This window comes from Plectrocnemia conspersa, unplaced genomic scaffold, assembly GCF_051122295.1.
Source record: "Plectrocnemia conspersa isolate PC_06_02 unplaced genomic scaffold, ASM5112229v1 ptg000005l, whole genome shotgun sequence".
In the NCBI taxonomy this organism is placed as follows: Eukaryota; Metazoa; Arthropoda; class Insecta; order Trichoptera; family Polycentropodidae; genus Plectrocnemia; species Plectrocnemia conspersa.
The window spans coordinates 2,062,679-2,082,529 of record NW_028277169.1 but is presented as its reverse complement, the minus strand read 5'-3'; the positions used below and the strand labels follow the sequence as shown (position 1 = coordinate 2,082,529).

The window sequence follows — 19,851 nt, the reverse complement described above, 5'->3', positions numbered from 1 at the left end:
GCCCAGTTCCCGTATATTTATAAGCAACGTGTAACTATAATATTTCAATAAAAACACTACTGCAGCAGATCAATATGTCTAATTGCCACCCGTCATCTCCCGTCCCGAAGTTATAATTCATATAGCAATATTTCATTATCCTAAAAAGCACTATGAAATCAAAATTGTGCGAATTCTGGGGTCGATTTTGTCGTCTCAGACTTTGTATATCTTTGTAAAATTCGAAAACTTTTTATGTATAGTTAAAGTAAGCAATATTTTTACTAAGGAAATAATTTATTTAGATTCAATAATGTGAAGATTCCTTAGTCGCCGTAATAATATATAGTTCTAATAATGTATTATTTTGATATTGAAAGTCACAGACGATTTTTTTGCAGTTTCTGTAGTCTAGTTCCTTTGTGTGATGTGTATGCAATTAATTTATTTGTGGTTTTGAATAATCAGAACGTCGAACTGTTTATGTGTGATTAGCACGCGTTAAATATTCTAGATAAGCATTGAAAGCCCTTAAAAGGAAGAATTTTATTAAAATATTATCTTATTTATCTAGCCTAGGAAATTTTGACATAACTCAAGAATATCTATCAAAAACTTGTCAATTTTACAAATCACACATGTAATTTGTTAATGCGTTTGCGAGTTGGAATAGTTTTGTCACCAAATTGACGCCGAAAAGTCGATTACTATCATCTTATACATTGGTATCAGCTATATTATTTCCACTTTTTGGTAGTGTATCAGTTTTATTTTTTTTCTGTAAGGAAATGTGTCGGATTTAATTTTATAATTTTACGGGGCATGTGATATTTAATACAGTTTTTAATCATGGCCTAATATTTTTACAATTGCTTTCTTATTTTATTTTTTAATTAAATATAAAAGATATTCGATGGGGTAAGTCAAACTTTATTAGGAGTGTTTTGCTTGCTCTAATTACAGATGTAAAATAATTAATATCATCGTCGACTATTTTGGTGTTTAGTGAAGCATATATCCGATGCTTGAAATGTAAGTGATTTTAGACATTGATTTAAAAGCAATTTAGTTTGTATAGTAACCATTAGTATGAATTGTCTTATATATTTACAATTCTGTGAAGGAACTATATTTATTAAATAATAGTTGAGGATTTAATTTTGTTCCATTACAGTAAGTCATATTAAATTTTGTCAAATTTACATACATTATCATCTACCTTAAAATCATCGATAAGCATATTCCAAAATTGTTTTAATGAATAATGTTTTTAATAATTGATATAGATTATTACTTATATAATATTTATTATAAAAATACTGTATTTTATATTGTAAAATGTATGCTTTTCAAAATATAAATTCATACATCCTTTTACATATTATGAGGGACGTATACATATTCTAAGAATTTGTCTGTGTTTCTCGTTCAATAATATTTATTTAAAATCAATAAACATTTTTCGATGTAATCTCTGAATTTATCATGAGACGTGATTTCCGGAGCTAAGCTTACTTAAAGCGCATTCTGCAACGGAATGTTTCTTGATGCAAGAGTAGTAGTTTACAAAGAAGCAGTTTTAACACACAACGCAACATTTAAATTTTCTAGTTATATAAAATTAACATTGTCAATGATAACTCAAATTGTTTAGTATTAAAAAATAATAAAGTATAATGCAAAACTGGACTAGACTAGAGAAAAAAAAATTAAAACTAACTTAATGTTTAGAACATTGAATTTGAATACAAAACCTAACGTATTAAAAAAATAATCTTACATATTAACAATCTCTTAATAATGGCATCATATAGTAAAACTATAGTTATATAAAGTTAGGAACATTAAAAAAATATCACAATTTATTCATTGGGTCGGAATAGGCGTGTTGCAATTTCCATGATAAATTTTAACTGCAGAATCACATTTGAAATAGTCGTCGAATATGGCAACATTTTCGTACCGGCGCCACCACTTGCAAAGCTGTCTGTTCCACCCGCAGTCGAGCGTATGAAACAGTTCCGGATGTTCATAACCTAAAAATATTAATCACATTAATATTTAATCACACAAGAATAGATAAAAATGTTATACCTAATAAGGTGAAAAAATCTTGATCGCCCAGGTGACCTTTAAAGCTGTACTTTTGGGTCAGATTAAAAATACCATCACATTTCAAAAGCGACTCATAAAATTTCGACTGTCGAATCCTCTCCAAATTGAGCAAGATGACCCCAGAATTATATCCGGGGAACCCTAATGAGTTATCGTTTGATTTTATTTCTTTTTGAGGGACTTCATTGTCTGATTCGTTATTACTATTTTTTGGTTTAGTTTGAAAATTCAACTGGGAACCAAAACGAGTATAAGGATTTTTTGATCTATAGTTGTAGAGGACGTGACGATATACGGACGACAACTCAAGTCCCAATCCAAACAAATTAGATGATTTGAACCTGAAAAAATAAAGTTTTATGTTCATAAATTAATTTTTGCTTAGATGCGATAAAATCTATATTATCTATATTAAAACATTTTTTTCAAATCTGTTTATTTCAATACGCGGTCTAGTAATCACATAAGTTTTTATCATTATATTAAAGTAAAAACCATAAATTTATGGTTTCTTTGAAAAAAAAAATTTTTACCCTTAAGTAGAGGGATGTCGAGGTCAATAATTGATGGGATGCATTTGCGCCATTATATGCTGTTTTTGTTCGATCAACGGAAGAAGACTAATGAAGCAACACAGGTTATCAAAAATACTTATGTTGATGTTTTAAAACTTAACAAGTGTTAAATGTAAAAATGGAAATAAGAACCACAAAGACATTGCTCGAAAAGGACGACCTCAAAAATTAGACGATGATGTCCTGAAATCAATGGTGGAGTCAGATCCTCATCAGACCATAAAATAGTTATCTATAAAGAATGGCTGTCCATGGTCTACAGTCCAAGATCATCTACGTCGCTTGAGAAAGTACCATAAACAAGGAATTTGGGTCCCGCATGAATTATCGGCAACAGCGCTCGATCAGCGCCGTACCATCTGTGAATTCCTTATCCCGTTATGAATTTGACCCATTTTTACTATGTATTTGTAACTGGAGATGAAAAGTGGGTGCTTTACAATAATCCTGTATGAAAAAAGAATGGCTTTCTTCCGAGCAAGTACCTGTTCCACCCCTTCGACCACCCCTAACAATAAAGAAGGTCTTTTTTGTGTATGATGGGATTTCTCTAGAGTGATACACTAAGAGTTGCTTTAATCTGGAGAAACCGTTACAGCGATTGTGTATTGTAAACAATTCGAACGATTGAAACATGACATTTAAGGGCCCATACGCACTATCGGCTAGCCGCCGGCGACTAGTGGCCGCCGGCTCAAAAATGTAGGTAACTAGACTAGGCGGCTAAGCCGAGCGACTCGAGGTCGGGTAGTACATTCGCGAAGAAATTGCAATATTAATTTTAAAGAGAAAAGAATATTATTTTAATTTCAATTTAATATTGAAAGAATTGTTTCATAATCTAAGTTTTATGACCTTTTTCGTTTCAGCATATAGAAGAAATAGCAATAGAGGAAATTTTGCATGTACAATGATGAGGTTTATGATGGTTTCAAGTTTACAATCCGTGAGAGTTGAAAATGCTGGGCACTTCATAGTTTCTTTTAACCCTTCAGGCTCGTATGCCTAAAACAGATTTTCAGTCCCAGGGACGTCATATTTTTTTTTAATGGAGATAAATATATTCATATTAATATTTGAGGTTTTTCAAAAAATTGTCTACTTCATGGCGCTCTTGTTCTTCAACATCAGTTTCACTCGATGTACAATATCTGAATCTGAATCGCGATCTTTTGATGATTCTAATAGTGGTTTTTTCGAATAAGATATGTATAAAATATGTATAAAAATCTGAAAAAAAATAATACTTAAAATACCCTAATAAACATCATTCTTTATGGGACTTGAATGTGTCAAAAACTGAAATCCTTTGTGTATGCCGACAAGTTGGGGTCGTAGTTTTGAAAAAAACGATAAATTGGACATTTTTTCGAATAAAATTTTTTTTTACATCTAAAGTTTGAATCCATTTTTATAGTCTTCAAGTTAATAGAACGAACTATTGTTCTTATAAGTAGATGATAAAACAGGACACTATTTTCTTCTGTCCATATGTGTGGGATTTTTGATGGGCATGTGGTGCTTGACGGATTTTTTATGCGCGTGCGGTGCACGTCATACGTCCCTATAGGTGGTTTTGATCCGCGTGCGGTGCACGTCATACGTGCCTGAAGGGTTAATCTTTTGACTCATAATAGAAACACGCTTTTGCTGTCCATAATGTATTAGGATAGTTAGGACGTTTTACGTATTTTTACGATAAGTAAATTCATATATTACAATTATACCATGCTCACAGACAAAGGGCGATATCATCCATAATAGATTTGTAAAAATCAGTATTTTTAGCTGCCGCTGTAATTATTTTTTTAGTACTAATTTAAATCAAAATTTTAATTTGCTGATTGAAATTTAGGAGCACCTCCTTGTCTTCTTAATTATATTTTTTATTCAACCTCCGCTTTTTGTTTCCCAAATACAATTATAAATTATGTTAATAAAATTAATTTAAATCGAGAAGCAAGAAATAATATAATATAATTATACATATTATTTCACAATATCAATATTCATATAAAATTCTTGTAAACGATTCGGGATTCAATTTCTACGATGAGTGTCGAGAGATTCTGTGTCGAAGCCATTTTGTGTGAATGATGTATAAGTCGCCTCGAAAGTCGCTCCTCGTGCGAATGCACTCATCTAAACCCATGCTTTTATAGGTTGCCGCGACAGGCAAGTCGCCTGTGGATCACCTCTGCACAGGCGACTCGGCGCCTGCGGGCGTATGCACCCATTTAAAAGCATATAAAGTACAGTCGCCGGCGGCTAGCCGACAGTGCGTATGGGCCCTAAAAGAAATAATCTGTTTTGATCAATAATAAGCCAAGAATTTTGCATCATGACAACACGAGGCCTCATTCTGCAAAATTGACTCAAAAAAAAATAAGGGAGGTTGAGTTGGAAGTTTTACCCCGTCCCCTAAATTCACCAGATTTCGCACTGTCTGATAACCATCTATTTAAGTCAATAGAACAATCGTTATGAAAAAAATAAATAAAATATTGGCGAAATAAAAATTTTTTAGAAAAGTTTTTTATTTAAAAACCAAAATATTTCTGCAAAAATGAATTGAAAATTTGCTTACACGTTTTCAAAAGGTCATTAATAATGATAATTTTTTTTTAAATTAGTATTTAATATGATCTTCTAAAAAAATGTTTTCTGCAAGCAAACAAACATTTTGATTACTTTTTGGTCCACCTAATAATTTCGAAATATAATTATTAATGATATGTACCGTCGAGATAAGTAATAAATTATTGAAATTTACAAATATAAAGTAGAAAAAATCAAGTAAAATAGTTGCAGATGCATATGTGTAGCCATATTGCTCAAATGGTTTTAGTTACTTATATTTTGTATTGTACTCAAAGAATAGTAGTCCAGTCAAATAAGAATTCAACCTCTGAATGAAAGATAGAAAACTGAAATTTTGCACAGACCATTGTTTTGACGTTTTTAAGACGGGTTAAAAAGTCTCATAAGATCAAGTGTCCGCTAGTTAAGATATCAAAGGTCACAAAAATCGTTTTTTTTTTTTGCAAATATCTCGCTTCCTATACGTTGTACGTCATTATACAAAACTTGTAGAGAATAAAATTTTCTGTAAGCTTGGTAAACTTTATTTCTTTATATGATCAACCGTTTTCGAAATATAGTCTGAAGCGAGCACCCGTTTATAGGATAACGTTAATGTACACTACAGAACCTGACGCCTAGTACACTTTATAAAGGTAATTATATAATAAAAATATTATTATTTTTAAATAAGAAATTTATGAGACAATATTAATTAAAATTTTAAATTATTAACATTAAATTAAAAATTTTAAATACATTAATAGTAATAAATATGATACATAAATAATAAATAACAAAATAATACATTAATGTCAATACGACCTTTGCGTGAAAATACGGAAGCAGTTTTTTACTGCATTAGTTTATATAGCGTTATCCTATAAACGGATGCGTGCTTCCCGCTCCTCGTGCTATATCTCAAAAACCGTTAATCATACGAAGAATTGAATTTCACCAAACTTGTAGAAAATTATAAGCTCTATAAGTACTGTGAAACATCTAATGACGTGCAACGTATAGGAAGCGAGATTCGCCTTATTGACCGGATTATAATGATAATTTCGAAATATTATTACTAATGATATGTACCGTCGGGAAAAATAAAATAATTGAAATTTACAAATGTAAACTAGTTGCAGATGCATATGTGCGGCCATACTGCTCAAAGGGTTTTAGTTACTTCTATTTTTTATTATACTCAAAGAATAGTACATACTATTAAAATAGTGTAAACTACAATACGCAGTACGTCAAAAGTTTGTTAATATTCAATGCACATTAAATAAAGCCAAATTTACTCTTTAACAAATATTTTGACATACAACTTATTGTAGTATCAAGGATAATAAAAAATCAGAATTTCTTTGCCTACACAACATACCGATTAAATTCTTCAAACAGTAAATCAATGTTGGCCATGAAGCGCATATCACAGTCCAAAATGACAATTTTATGCTGATCAGCAGGAACAATATGGTGCAACCCCAGAGATAAATAGAACAGTGCATCAGAATAATAAGAACCTGTAAAAGAAGCATTTCATTCGAAACACAAAAAATTAGACAATAGCACAATAATATCACCTGGCTTTGGACTAAAGTGTGCAGTCATACAGTCGATGATGCTCCGAATTTGATCAGCACACCAATTTACATCGTAAAAATTCCATTTGACAGCTTCACTTTCGAGGCCGCCCGCCCTGTACAGGCTGACCAGTTTTGTGATGGCAAAGAGCGCCGTGGACTGACTGTCGGCGTCCGTTATGATATTCAGGTGTAACGGCACACCGCGGCTGTGTACCAACATGGTTTCCAGCAGCGATTCCAGCTTGTAGAGAAGACCTCCATTGATGGATACCTGAAGATTAATATATAAATGGTTAATAATTTATTTATTAACTTAACTCTTATATGCATCAAACCATATCGAATGATATTTGATTGATTCTGCTGTTTTTCTCTCAATATAGGCATTCAAGTAGATGTCAGCTACACTGATTTTGAAAAGGCTTTTGATAATTTGTCATGCTTTGATTTAAAAAAAAACAGATGGGTTTGGAATTTACTATTATTTTAGCATTAAAGATTGGGTTTTTGGAATTTAAATTATGTACATAAAATAAATTTCTTAAAAAAATATATTAATATTATTTTGCAAATATCAAAATTTCTGCTGGTTGATATATTGACCATTGACCGTTTAGGACATACTTTGAGAATAATTTTATTTGAAAATAATTGAACAAATACTGTTACAAAACTATTATTTATTGCTCAATTATGTACGTACAAATATATGTACAGTAGCCTACTAAAAACCGCATCACTTTTCGAAAGCTAAAGGGGGTACAACAAACTATAAATAAAAAAGTATTAGTAATAATACAAGTTGTCCTTTAAAGTTTCCTTATTTAAAAATAGTTTTTGAATTTACTAATGAATTTCAAAGTTATTTGACTTTTGTGTCTAAAAATTTTGTCTAATCCTTTTTTATATTTTTCATTCATTTTTAATTTTTTTAAATTTATATTTTTATGTGAAATATTTCAAAAAACCGAAATAAGCACATCAATTGAGAAGCTTGTGTACACTGTGTACCTTGTGCATCATCGCAATATGGATTCATGAGATTCTGCAAATCTTACATTTCAATAGAAATACTAGAAAAAGTTTCCCTTACCGGGTGGAAAAATATGTACCAACTAATTCATTATAATTTGGTCGTCGGTGAATGGGTTTTAAAATATGTACCCTGTGCCATAGGATCGCAACGGGAAAACCTATAATGGCATTTATGTATGCTGTTGGACCTCTAGGAGTTAAAACGTAGCTACTAATTGCAAAAAAGTGTAAAAATAACAATATTTTTGTCAGTAAACAGTCACCTTGGTGAAGGTAATCCACAAGTGACGGACAGATTCACTTCTCGTTGGAAATCTACGGCCACTGCGGCGATGGCGGTCATAAGTGCTTGATAGATCGAAGTAGAAAGCCAAGTAGACGAGAGCGACTACTGAGAACGAGGCGACGATCCCGTACTTGGCGGCTAGTCGCATTTAGCCCGCTTTGTCACATTACAAACGTCAAAAGCAGTGTTGCCATGCGTGACGTTTCGGCGATATCCAAATTTTATCCAAGCGCTTTTTAGTGAAACATCTTTCTTGATAAATATTTTTGTTTAAAATATTATTGATATTTTTTATTTTTAAAATAATTGTTCAAAGATTATTTTAATAATAAAAAATATTAACTCTATTAGCTTTTAAATTATTTATTGCAAGAGAGTACATATTGATATTTTTCACAAACGCAAACATCTGTTACTAAAGGGTATTTTTTTTAAATGTTTGTTTTTCGAATTGCCAACACTTTTTCTAGCGACAGCTAATTTGACAGTTGACAGCTGGTTTGTGTTCAGTTTGGTTTGCCATTGCACCATGAATAGACATACGCCAGAACAACGCTTGCAAATTGTGCAAATTTATTTCGAAAATCGTGGTTCTGTGCCCTACGTCTATTTTACAATCAACATAAACGTAAAAGATTATTAAGAGGCGAGCAAAACCAATGAAAGGTTTAGCTAAGCGATCTCTAACGGTTGGGTACAACAATTGTTAAGAAATGTTTCATATAAACAACACATTCGAGTTATTCTGACCCTTGTTTCTTTTACACGGAGGGTTTCAAGGGCTCTGCAAAATTGACGATGGAGTTTTGGTGGAGCGCGAGGGCGGCTCTGTATACGAATTTTACAAAGACACGCAAAGTTTAAGATGTGAAAATTCGTACAATTTTGATTTCATTCTGTTTTTTTAAAGAACGAAATATTGCTATAAGATTTTTAATTTCACATTTTGTGATAAATATATTATTAACATCTCTTATTATTGTTTGTTTAATTTGAGCGAGGAACCTTATGCGAGTGAATCGGATGTGTATACTCAGAGTAGGCCCTGCACGTGTGTGATATATATTGTGGAATTTTCGTGTCCGCAATAATTGATGTATGAGCAATAATTTTCGTTTGCGCAATAATCCGGTCACCTTATCTCGTGTACATTATTAATTGATGAGAGGTAATAATTCATTCAATCTAGTGGCGTAGCTAGTATATGTGCAAGGCGATTCTTAAAATTGCCGCGCCCCCTCCCATACATTTTTTGCAGGGTCATAAAATCAGCATTTTTTAAATAATAAATTGGTTATTATTAAGCTCTTGTTATTCGTGGATTTATATATATTTTAGTGCATTCAGGGTTAAAAACCACACTAGACGATCCCATTGCGAATATGCCACCCCCAAGCACGTGCCGCCCGGGGCGGCCCGCCCCTTCCGCCCCGCCATTCAACCATCGCTTAATGTAATTTATGCGCTTTTTGCGAGTGACGATTCGAAATCGATACATCGCTACAATTATCAGTACAACAATGTTGCTTTTAATTGCAAGTAAACAAATGGCTAATCTAAAAATACTATTGATCAATAAGGCATGTCGGCCATCGTTCGAGAAGAGCTCATCTCCGGCCACGCGAACACGCCAACGCAACGGCCGTGTTCGTCACGCACCAGAGATCACTTTTACTGTCATGGTCACTTTTACGGTAAAAGTGAATACGATCGTAATAGTTTCATTCCAGAGTCAATAAACAATATATGTAACGTCACTGTTGAGTAGATCGAATCGCATAACGATGATTCATATGTATTTACGTCTTAATAAAACATCATTTACGAATGAAAACTGCGATATTTAAATTAAATGCAGAATTGTCAAAAAATAGAGCATTGAATTGCTATCTCGGACTAGCGATTTTAGCGAAGAAAGTTAAATAGACTTGCAACAATAATTATTAGATTTTATAGACTAGAAAATAATCAACACAGAGAAGGTTTAGTAAACACGCTATTTACAAAATTAACTGATCAAAATTTAGATATTATGAATTGTAAAGAACAATCTTATGACAGCAATATGAATGGAAAATATAAATATATTCTTTCGAGAATAATTAATTCAAATCATCATGAACTATATGCGCCTCATTTATCACATTTGTGCCGCTGCTTTCATCAGTATATACACCTATGATACATATACAGTCTACCCCCATATAGCGTAGAGATTGAGATTGGGTTATAATAATACTACGTTATAGGGGACTAGGCACCCATACAAAATTTAAGGTTAGGTTCTTTCAGCTGTATTTTGTCAATTTAACAAAATCAGCAAATCAAACTTTTTTCTCATTTTTAGTGTATTAAATGACATTGTATTTAGTTTCTAAACAATAACATGTGCCCTATGTAATAAGAATGTCCTTGATTTTGCGAGTGCCAGGGGAGTCAAACGCAACAGTTTTTGAGTTATTTTGTTTAAATGCGTAAGCCTGCAATTAATAAATAGTAAAAAGTAAATATAAATTATTAAACTTTATTTGCAGTAGATTAGTGAGATTAGTTTTTACTCATTACAAATCAGTGAACTCTTTCTTATGGGATTTTCGCCCGATGTTAACACCCTCGCTATGCGAAAAACCAATGATCCGCGAATTTTCTCGCGTGCTTCTGCTCGACGCACGAATGCGCTTTTCCCCCCTCGAGGTTTCTTTCGCTTTCTGCAAAAGGTCACGTCATCGTCTTCTGCAAACCAAGATCGACAGATTGTGCCTAACCGTCGAGTAGTTCGAACGCGCATTAACCATAAAACATCACCATGTGGATCAATAGGCACTGTTGGATAATCCTGTTGAATGCCATCTGTGTGCATTGCGTTCTCATCGACCAAATAGCAGAAGAAGACACTTTAAAAGAAGATCTGGCGAAACCAGTTTACGGTTATAAAGGGAACGATGTTACTCATGGCGTCGGATATGGGGTAATATTACTTATATTATAATCGCATTGCTCTTTATAAATCTATTTATATGCACATATTTATTTATTTATAAAATTATTCTCTAAAGCTCTAGTGAAGCATTTCTTAATAAGTTAAGCATACTATAAAGACAACTATTATTTATTGAGTAAAATGCACAATTTACAGCAAAAATACGGAATGTTTTTGACACACGTGTGTTTCGACTTAAGACTCTTGCGCGTTTTATTCTTCAAAATTAACTTAAGAAAGAAAAAACTTTTTTATGTTTCATAAATAAGTATAGAATTATTAACAATAAATCATATTTTACAAAAAAATAAAATTAGGATATTTTAATTCTTGAAATATAGTCTTTCAATTTAAGAAATTTATTTAGTTGAACAGAACACATTACAAAATAGTTCAGTTTTACTTATTAAATTAACTATAATTTGCGAAATATAAAAACATATCCATGTATACAATGTTTTCAATATTGATAATGCACTTATGCTAGCATTTCTTTCAACCTACGAAATATTTGTTAAGCGTCAAATTTTCAACGTCATACACAGTAGTGCCGTTTTTGTTCACAAAATTAATGTGAGTGAATGATTTATATTGATGAAAAATCCAATAGTCATTTTCCCACATATCTGGTAATTTTATTTTGATTGCCTCATATAAATAGCGTAACCTTGATATTCGATCGAACTTTACGTTCTTTTTGATCTTGACTCTTTATAGCGCACATAATTAATAAGCCTTATAACACAAACCGCGCATCCAATAACTGAGAGAGTTGAGCTTATGTGATATGTGCTCAACCGATCTTAAATATTACTGCATTCGTCTTCTGGTACGGCTATCGTAAAAAGATTGATCTTTGCTCAAAGATCTTTCATAATTTTAAAATAAAATCACGAAGGTGTTATTAGACAGATTTTAAATTGCTATAGTGTTTATCTCTATTTATGATATTATTTGCCTTAAATTATTAATCACTATTTAATAATTTATTTATTTACTACATATCACAATAAAATCTCCATTGAAAAGAACAATACGTAATGTTTCATTATACATATACGAGGTGTGATCAAAAAGCACCGTGAATAATTTTATTACGAACAAAGTAATAAGCTTACATAAAATTTGAATTAATTCCCTTCAAAGTACTCTCCTTGGTTCGCGATCCACTTATGCTAACGTTGATTCCATGATTGGAAGGTTTCTTTCGAAAGGGTGTTTAGATGCTTCGTCGTGTTTTAATGTTGGGAATGATGGCAAAACGTTTCTCTTTTAGTCCAATTTTCATTTTTGGGAAGAGCTAAACTGGATGTGGAAAGATATGAACCTTTTTTTCGGCCAAAATTCGTGGTTCAGAACCAAGGTGTGGCACGGCGCGCTGTCGTGATGAAAGAGGAATCCATTGGCCCATTTTTCTGGTCTCTAATACAATAAATAAATTACTGTTTTTTAAGTTTTATGTTATGAGTACATATTAAATGAACAATATGTATTTTGTGATCCAAATAACGCAGTTTTTCCATGAAGTAAATAGCTCAACACAACAGAAGATTGCGAGGAGTCTCGAGAAGTCTGCCACTGCACCATATTGAATAAGCATGCTAGACGTCCAGCAATTAATTTATGCTTTATTGAATTGATCAGCCCTATGCAACGTGAAAGAGCGTTAGGGTGAGACACTTAAAATAAAAAAGGGTTGAAACATGAATCGAATAATATATTTGCTACTGGGCTGAAAATCCAATTAAAAGTCCTCTTACTCTCCCTTACAATTTATTGTATTGTAGCATGATCAAGATACAATACCTAATTCTTGATTCATAAAGCATTGTACTATTACAACTGGTCATGATTAATAACATGAGCATTACACAATGCAACTAGAATATAAAAAAAACACTTTAATATTATAATTTATTTCTCAATGCACGAAGGTGTTTCTTTATTCCATTGAGGAAACCCGCTACATTTTTATTTTTGGGGATTGTCCTAGGAATATTATTATACAATTTCACACCTCCGTACAATATATCCTTGAATGTCTCTAGTATTAAATCTATGTTCATCTTTATGAAATATCTATTAAAATACTCAAGTAACATATTAATTACTAATTTATATAGTACTTAATCATTTCATCTTCAATATTTCTTAAATATCCAACTATTCCAATATATCAATTACACTTCTATAGCTAGTAAATCTATTTGTATTTAAAACTATTCTCATTTTTTAACTAATTTTTTAAACATATAATATAATATTCTTGTAGCAGAGCGATATAATACTATTGTAGATTATATTTTTTTGTATTTATACTGATATCGTAACGCTTTCTTCTCTTAGGGTTAATCATGAGATGTCAATTTATTTGTATTCGGATATGATTATCTTATTAATTATGTGTGTTGCGTTGTAGTAAGGTTATGTCACGTGCTGTTTAAAATTCAGTGACTTTTTGATTAAACAAGATAAATAAAACACAAGTATTTTTTCCTCACTGATATTAATTATGCTGCTCGGTTATCTTCATGATAAGTAATTAAAATCGTACTATATTTTTACTTCAGAGATATTTAAATTTTATTCAGACCTAGCTTTTTAATATCCACTCATATTTTGAGTCAGATTTCAGCTAGGAAAATTTACCTGTTTTTAATGCTACGTATTTGCGGTTCAAATTTTTGACATTAATTTTAAACTACTACTACAAAACTAGCTTTTGAAACTTGAACAAGGATACGTAAATGCTGCCGTAGCGTTTTTTTTTTAAAAATAAAAATAACGTTTGTTTCTTTTCTAAGGTATTTTTTTGTATAATAATAAATACAATACAAAAAAAAGTCCTAAGCATTTTTACAGACGAAATGTTCTTTGAAATGAAACATGTATATTTTTGATAATATTAAAAGGCTAAATAACTGATAAATGGCAAGAACGAATGAATAAATTCCTCTATAGCGAAGTTTCCTATAGCGTATGCGGCAGTCCCTCCTATAGCGTAGTTTTTGTTATTGTTTGACCCTGACTTCGATAGACATGTTCTTTGACAGGCGAAACGCCGTCGCGCTATAACATTCCAATGACATTCATCACAATACAGTAAGAAAATATTTATTCTATGATCAAGCAAATCAATGTACACGTTTTTTAATACATTATGTATACACTTTTCAGCAGGTTTCAACTATTCTATTATAGAAAAACTTTGATAATATATATTGATTTTTTATTATTTATTCATTGTAGGCTTACGCATTTTAAAAAAATAACTCAAAAAACTGTTGCGTTTGACTCCCCTGGCATTCGAAAAATTAAGGACATTCTTCGCGCGCGTGTCGCAAAAAAACATAGGGCATCTTGTTTACAAACTAAATACAAGATCATTTAATACATAAAAATGGAAAAAAGTTTGATTTGATGTTTTCTTTAAATTCATAAAATACAGTTGAAAAAACCTAACATCAAATTTTGTATGGTTGCCTAGTCCCCTATAACGTAGTATTCCTACGGCGGAGTCCCAGTCTCTACGCTGTAAGAGAGTCGACTGTTTCACTTTTTTTGTTATGTATTTCATACATTTTCTAGAGCCTCTTAAATAAAATGACAAATTTAAAAATTAGTACGTAAAAACATATTGGCTGCTATTATGGTTTCAGACTTACTGTGCGTTATGCATAATATAATACGACACAACTTTGATCTGCTTGCGCGTAACGCATCTTGCATAAATTATGTAAAAAAATACGCATTTATAATTTCAACGTAATTATTACTGTGTGAGAAAAATATATATATATGTATTATAGAAAAATCGCTCGCTCGTGAAAATTATACACATCAATAAAAGTCTCCGTGTCCACGCGCGTGTGCAATATACCACAACACGTATAATAATATAGGTATGCAGATAATTTCGCGCGATTAAAAAATAATATAGCTAATCTCTCTCTCACTTCGCATCGCTGCGATTATTGATGATTTCTTCCTTTGTGGTGACAATGTGAACCGTTTCACCATTATGCGCCAGACAGTTCACACGTGCTTCATAATCTCTAAGGTGCGAAGCTCAGTTCAGTTCCAATAATTGGAAACGGAAACGGATTGTCGCAGAAAGATGTCGAAACGTTTTGTTTTGACATGATCTAATTATTCGTCATCGGTTCGACTAGTGGTTCTTGACATGGAACCGATTTGCATGAAGGCAAACTACGAACTAAAAACCGCTTCAAATTATATCCACCGTGGCTAAGAATCGCGATACTTCTGTGCCACTGATAAGCTATGTGCCAAATGTTTCTTTAGCTCTGTAGATTTTTAATCAGTTGAAAGATAAGTGATGTTGGAAATTAATGTGATCATCTACAAATAGATTCACATTTAGCAGCAAAAATGTCATTTCATGACATATTTAACAGCTTAACGACCGGTATTTATTTGCCGAACTTTGCTTGGTGGCCGGGCGATCTCACGGAAAAATGGCAAACAATTATCTTTTTCAGTAAATTCCCTATAACTTGTAAACTAATTAAGATATTGTATTCAAATTTAATATGTAGCTTCCTTATGATTTTTCGCATAAATACCTGTCAAGAACGTCATTTAACCAGTGTTTCTAAACCTGTGGGTCCGATTTGTTTGAAATAATAGTTTCAAAAACAAATTAATATCATTGGCAAACATCTTACAAATACAAAGTAAGTGAGACTCTTCAATAGATTAGCGTTAATTACCTGATTTTTTATCACTTTTTAAATTTAAAAATAAAAATTTTGATTTGTTATTTCTGGGCCACCATGTCTGACCATTTGTATGCCCATACTCACGAAATAAATTTACGGTACACTTCACTAGAAATATTTTGCTTATTGCACTTAAATAAATCAAAAGTAACATGTATGCTTTCAATATATTTTATATTCATCATTTCCATTCTTTCCATAATAATAATTTGGTATTATATAGGTGATATAAACAAAAAACCAAGCATAAATTCTCAGAACAGTTTCTTTCTAATTATATTGTATGCTTTGAGCGAAGGCCAACACCCATTTCTAAAAGGTTCATTGTTGAAAATTTACTACCTGCACTTGCGATAGATAGATTGGCTCTAATCTTAGGAAAGATATTTTCTACTTAATTTTGTATTGATTATTTACATGAAACACAAGTTAGATCAGCCCACAATATTCGCATACACTACAAGGTGTTTAGCAATTCACAAAAATATTATGATAATATTTTATTTAAGAAATTATTATTAAAAAAAATAGTTTACGAGTTTATCTAATGTTATTGTTAATTTATTATTCTTAATCTTATAACACATCTAAGCACTATATTTTTTACCAGCTTAACGTCCGGTGTTTTTTGCCGAACTTTCCTTGGTGGCCGGGAGATTTCGCGGAATAATAGCAAAAAATCACATTTTTTAGTAAATTCCCTATAACTTGTAAACCAAATAATATATTTTATCGAAATTAAATTTGTAGCTTCCTTATGATTTTTTGCATAAATATATTGTAATTACGTAATTTAACCAGTGTTTCTAAATCTGTGGGCCGCATAATTAAGTGATATAACGAAAAAAAACTTGTTTACAAATATAATATTAAATATTTACTATAAATTACATTCAATGTTATTCTAAAAGGGTAAATCGCCACTACCTGTCCCGTCTTATCAGCTTACCTTGTGCATACCTTTTAAGAATTCATCTATAAGGGTATATGACACTTTTTTTATTGTGGAATTCCCAAATTCGGGAATTCCACACAGATAAAAAAATGCATTTTATAATCGAAGTAATGCAGTATATTTAGTCTCCTCTAAACTATCGGTCGAAACGTATCGCGAAAATAGCTCTTCTCTCTGTGATCTTTTGTGATTGTGATTTTGATTTAAAATTTTTATTTTCAATCACGGCAAAATGGACGAAAGAAATTAACCCCTGAGTGATTGTGAACATAGTTATGTGTGCGAAAGTAATTCTAATTCAAGTGTACGTGAACATAGACCGCGTGTGACAAATTTGCACTTATCCAGTTTATTTTCTTCATAATGACAAATGTTTTTACACGTATCACTCAGTGTAATTATGAAAATAAATGTGTTCGAAACGGTTGTACGCAGAAAATGGACGCCAAAAAATTTAGTGAGTGCAAATTATTATTTATTATAAATGGATATTTTTTATAAATCGTTAATAAAAAAATTTAGAAGCATTTAAACATACATGTTATTAATTTAATTATCACATTTTTAAGCTAATGTGGTGTTCAAAAAAAATCGTACACTAATCAACGTTGTCAAATTTCAAAAATTTCTTTAATGATTATTTAACTATTTTTGTAAATACGCAATTCACTGTTTTTATTATTATTAACTAACTTTTACTATAAATTATCACTTATTATTAACAGCAGCAATAAATAAAAATATAATATTCCACAATGCAAAAAATATGGTCACTGTAAGTGAGAGTGGCTTGGAGAACCGTTACCAAACAACACACTAGCCCAAAAATATTAGAATATAACAAACTAAAATAGGCGACGACTCGTTGCATTGCGACGCAGTGGGATAAAACGACTCTTTTTACGAAAAATTAAAGTAAAATATATTCTATTTTATATTTTATATTAGGTAGATATAGTATACTACCATCTCGCATTATAATATAGAGGTAAACTGTATTGTATCATAGTGTATATTTAATAAAAGAAGACGCATAACGCAGGACGCATGGGCGAGTCCTCGGCCGCTACAGAAGGTACTCTCAGGACTCGTGGGTGAGTCCTCGGTCGTTAAGCTGTTGGTATATATTAATATCGTGGGTGAGTCCTCGGTCGTTAAGCTTTTTAACACCATTTAAATTTGATTAAAAAATGAGTAACAATGTGCTACGTAGCACATAAGAGGTTACCGATTTAAGGAATACTACATATTCATACAATTAAGCCTCTAGATCAGGGGTAGCTATATTTTACAAAAATTCTGGGAAAAAACTATGAAATGATTTGTAATATCGTCTACATTTAAATTCGGGGAGGAAAAGGTGTGGCAAAATGTTGCTTTATTTTGAGCAGGTCCTAAAGATTAACTATACATAATTTGATTTAGGTTAGTCAAAGTGTATATGATAGTATACATTTGTTTTAATCTATTTTAAGGCATATTATTAATTTTTTATATTTATATAAAATTTTAATAATAATAATTAGATAAGAGAGAAATAATACCAATATATATGATCATTCTGATTTTTTATTTGTTTCGATGGAAGCACCATTTCATATATACTTTAAGATTTTAAAACTAGAACTGGCCGAAATGTCGGTTTACAGTAACGATAGTGAGATGTAATTAAACTTGTAGTTAAAGGATATATATTAATATAAGCCATTCATCCTGAGATGTAAAAAAGCATAAAAAAATATATTATCTGTATGTATAAGGTTCCAACTTATTTAATTTTTATTTATTATTTGCAGCATCACCTACACCCGTTTTATTACCGCAGCAAACCAAAAAAGTACTACGATTGCGCACTAGGAGGTATTTTTTGTGAATTGTCTTATTATGATGACATAGAAACGATAATCTATTATCTATATTTGACTTGCAGAAGATTGGAAACCGTTCGGAAACGCAGACAAAGACACAAAACCTATAAAGAAATACGATGCATCCATGGAAAAGATTAAGTTTAAACCGAAAAAGGCAACGATGCAGAGCAGAAGCGATTCCAATGGGAAAATAAACGTTGAGCAAGAGCACGCCAAGCTTGTTCGAGATATTAATGAAATGCTAGAGAACGATCCGAGATACAGGAAATATAGGCTATTGCCTGAGGTGGAACCCATTAGAGTGGCCGATGAGTTTGAAGAAGATCATCGTCCGTCTTCGATTGACTTTAAGAGTTACAACATTCCTGATCTTCCCATCAAGCCATTCAACAAGCAAACGTTTAAAAAGCACCAAGCGGCGACGCCGTTCCAGAAGTACAAAAAGTTGAAAGTGACCGTGAAACCGAAACACGTGGTGCTGATCAAGTATACTCCATCGAAGAACTCTTATCAAACTAAAGCATTTTCCAACAAGCAAGGGTCCCTTTCAAATTACAGAAGAGGAAGGCATACACTCAACCACGCGAGACCTAATTTGTCAATGTTAGAACAATTCTTACTCTTGTTTCCTAGGTTAAAATAATAAATTATTGTTATAATCAATGAATTTTATTTATAAATAATATTTATGAATAAACACTCGAGAAGAATCGCCATATTAAAAACCATAAACATTAATCACCGTGGCTAAAATAAATTAATCGGCCTCCAGAATACAAAACTTATTTTAGTTTAAATAACACACATACACATTTACCATTTTATAGGATTAATCGAATACAGGCGGCCCTCAACATTCACAAAATTCGCTATTTCGCACATTTAAAAAAAAAAAAAAATTTTCAAAATATTAAAAAAAAAAAAAAAATTATAAACATGAGTGAGAAACAGAAAAATTTTAGTGATGATACGAACAAAAATAAATCAAGGACTCAAACTTCACACGATTCGAGACAAAGATGGAAATTTTTAGACGCTCTGATAGCGGTGAATCTTTTGCTTCAATCAGACGTTCGTATGATACAAACAGGTCTACGAATGTTCAATTTTGCAAAATAAAAATATAATTAAGGAATACGTTCAA

At 31.6% G+C, this 19,851-nt stretch overlaps 2 protein-coding genes across 3 annotated transcripts; one reads left to right on the top strand and one right to left on the bottom strand.

The window, feature by feature from the left end:
* Positions 1-1,303: 1,303 nt before the first annotated feature.
* On the bottom strand, positions 1,304-8,342 carry Xxylt (Xyloside xylosyltransferase). Of its 2 annotated transcripts, XM_088186268.1 has the most exons (5): positions 8,137-8,342; positions 6,836-7,109; positions 6,634-6,775; positions 2,074-2,435; positions 1,304-2,015 (listed from the first exon to the last, which is right to left on the bottom strand). In XM_088186268.1, exons 1-5 carry the CDS (start codon positions 8,305-8,307, stop codon positions 1,846-1,848), a joined length of 1,119 nt encoding a protein of 372 aa, XP_088042394.1. In that variant the 5' UTR covers positions 8,308-8,342; the 3' UTR covers positions 1,304-1,845. The 2 variants fall into 2 exon arrangements, 1 of the variants encoding a protein (XP_088042394.1); XR_015809643.1 differs by lacking the exon at positions 6,634-6,775.
* A 2,565-nt stretch (positions 8,343-10,907) lies between these two features.
* LOC148234652 (uncharacterized) lies at positions 10,908-19,363 on the top strand. Its single transcript, XM_088186270.1, has 3 exons — positions 10,908-11,127; positions 18,633-18,696; positions 18,767-19,363. Exons 1-3 carry the CDS (start codon positions 10,966-10,968, stop codon positions 19,348-19,350), a joined length of 810 nt encoding a protein of 269 aa, XP_088042396.1. The 5' UTR covers positions 10,908-10,965; the 3' UTR covers positions 19,351-19,363.
* Positions 19,364-19,851: the final 488 nt, after the last annotated feature.

Coding starts and splice junctions, on each gene's coding strand:
- Xxylt (XM_088186268.1), bottom strand. CDS start 8,307: ATGCGACTAGCCGCCAAGTACGGGATCGTCGCCTCGTTCTCAGTAGTC. Junction 7,110..8,136: donor TGTGGATTACCTTCACCAAG/GTGACTGTTTAC, acceptor ATTAATCTTCAG/GTATCCATCAATGGAGGTCT. Junction 2,016..2,073: donor AGATTTTTTCACCTTATTAG/GTATAACATTTT, acceptor TAATATTTTTAG/GTTATGAACATCCGGAACTG.
- LOC148234652 (XM_088186270.1), top strand. CDS start 10,966: ATGTGGATCAATAGGCACTGTTGGATAATCCTGTTGAATGCCATCTGT. Junction 11,128..18,632: donor CTCATGGCGTCGGATATGGG/GTAATATTACTT, acceptor TATTATTTGCAG/CATCACCTACACCCGTTTTA. Junction 18,697..18,766: donor CTACGATTGCGCACTAGGAG/GTATTTTTTGTG, acceptor TTTGACTTGCAG/AAGATTGGAAACCGTTCGGA.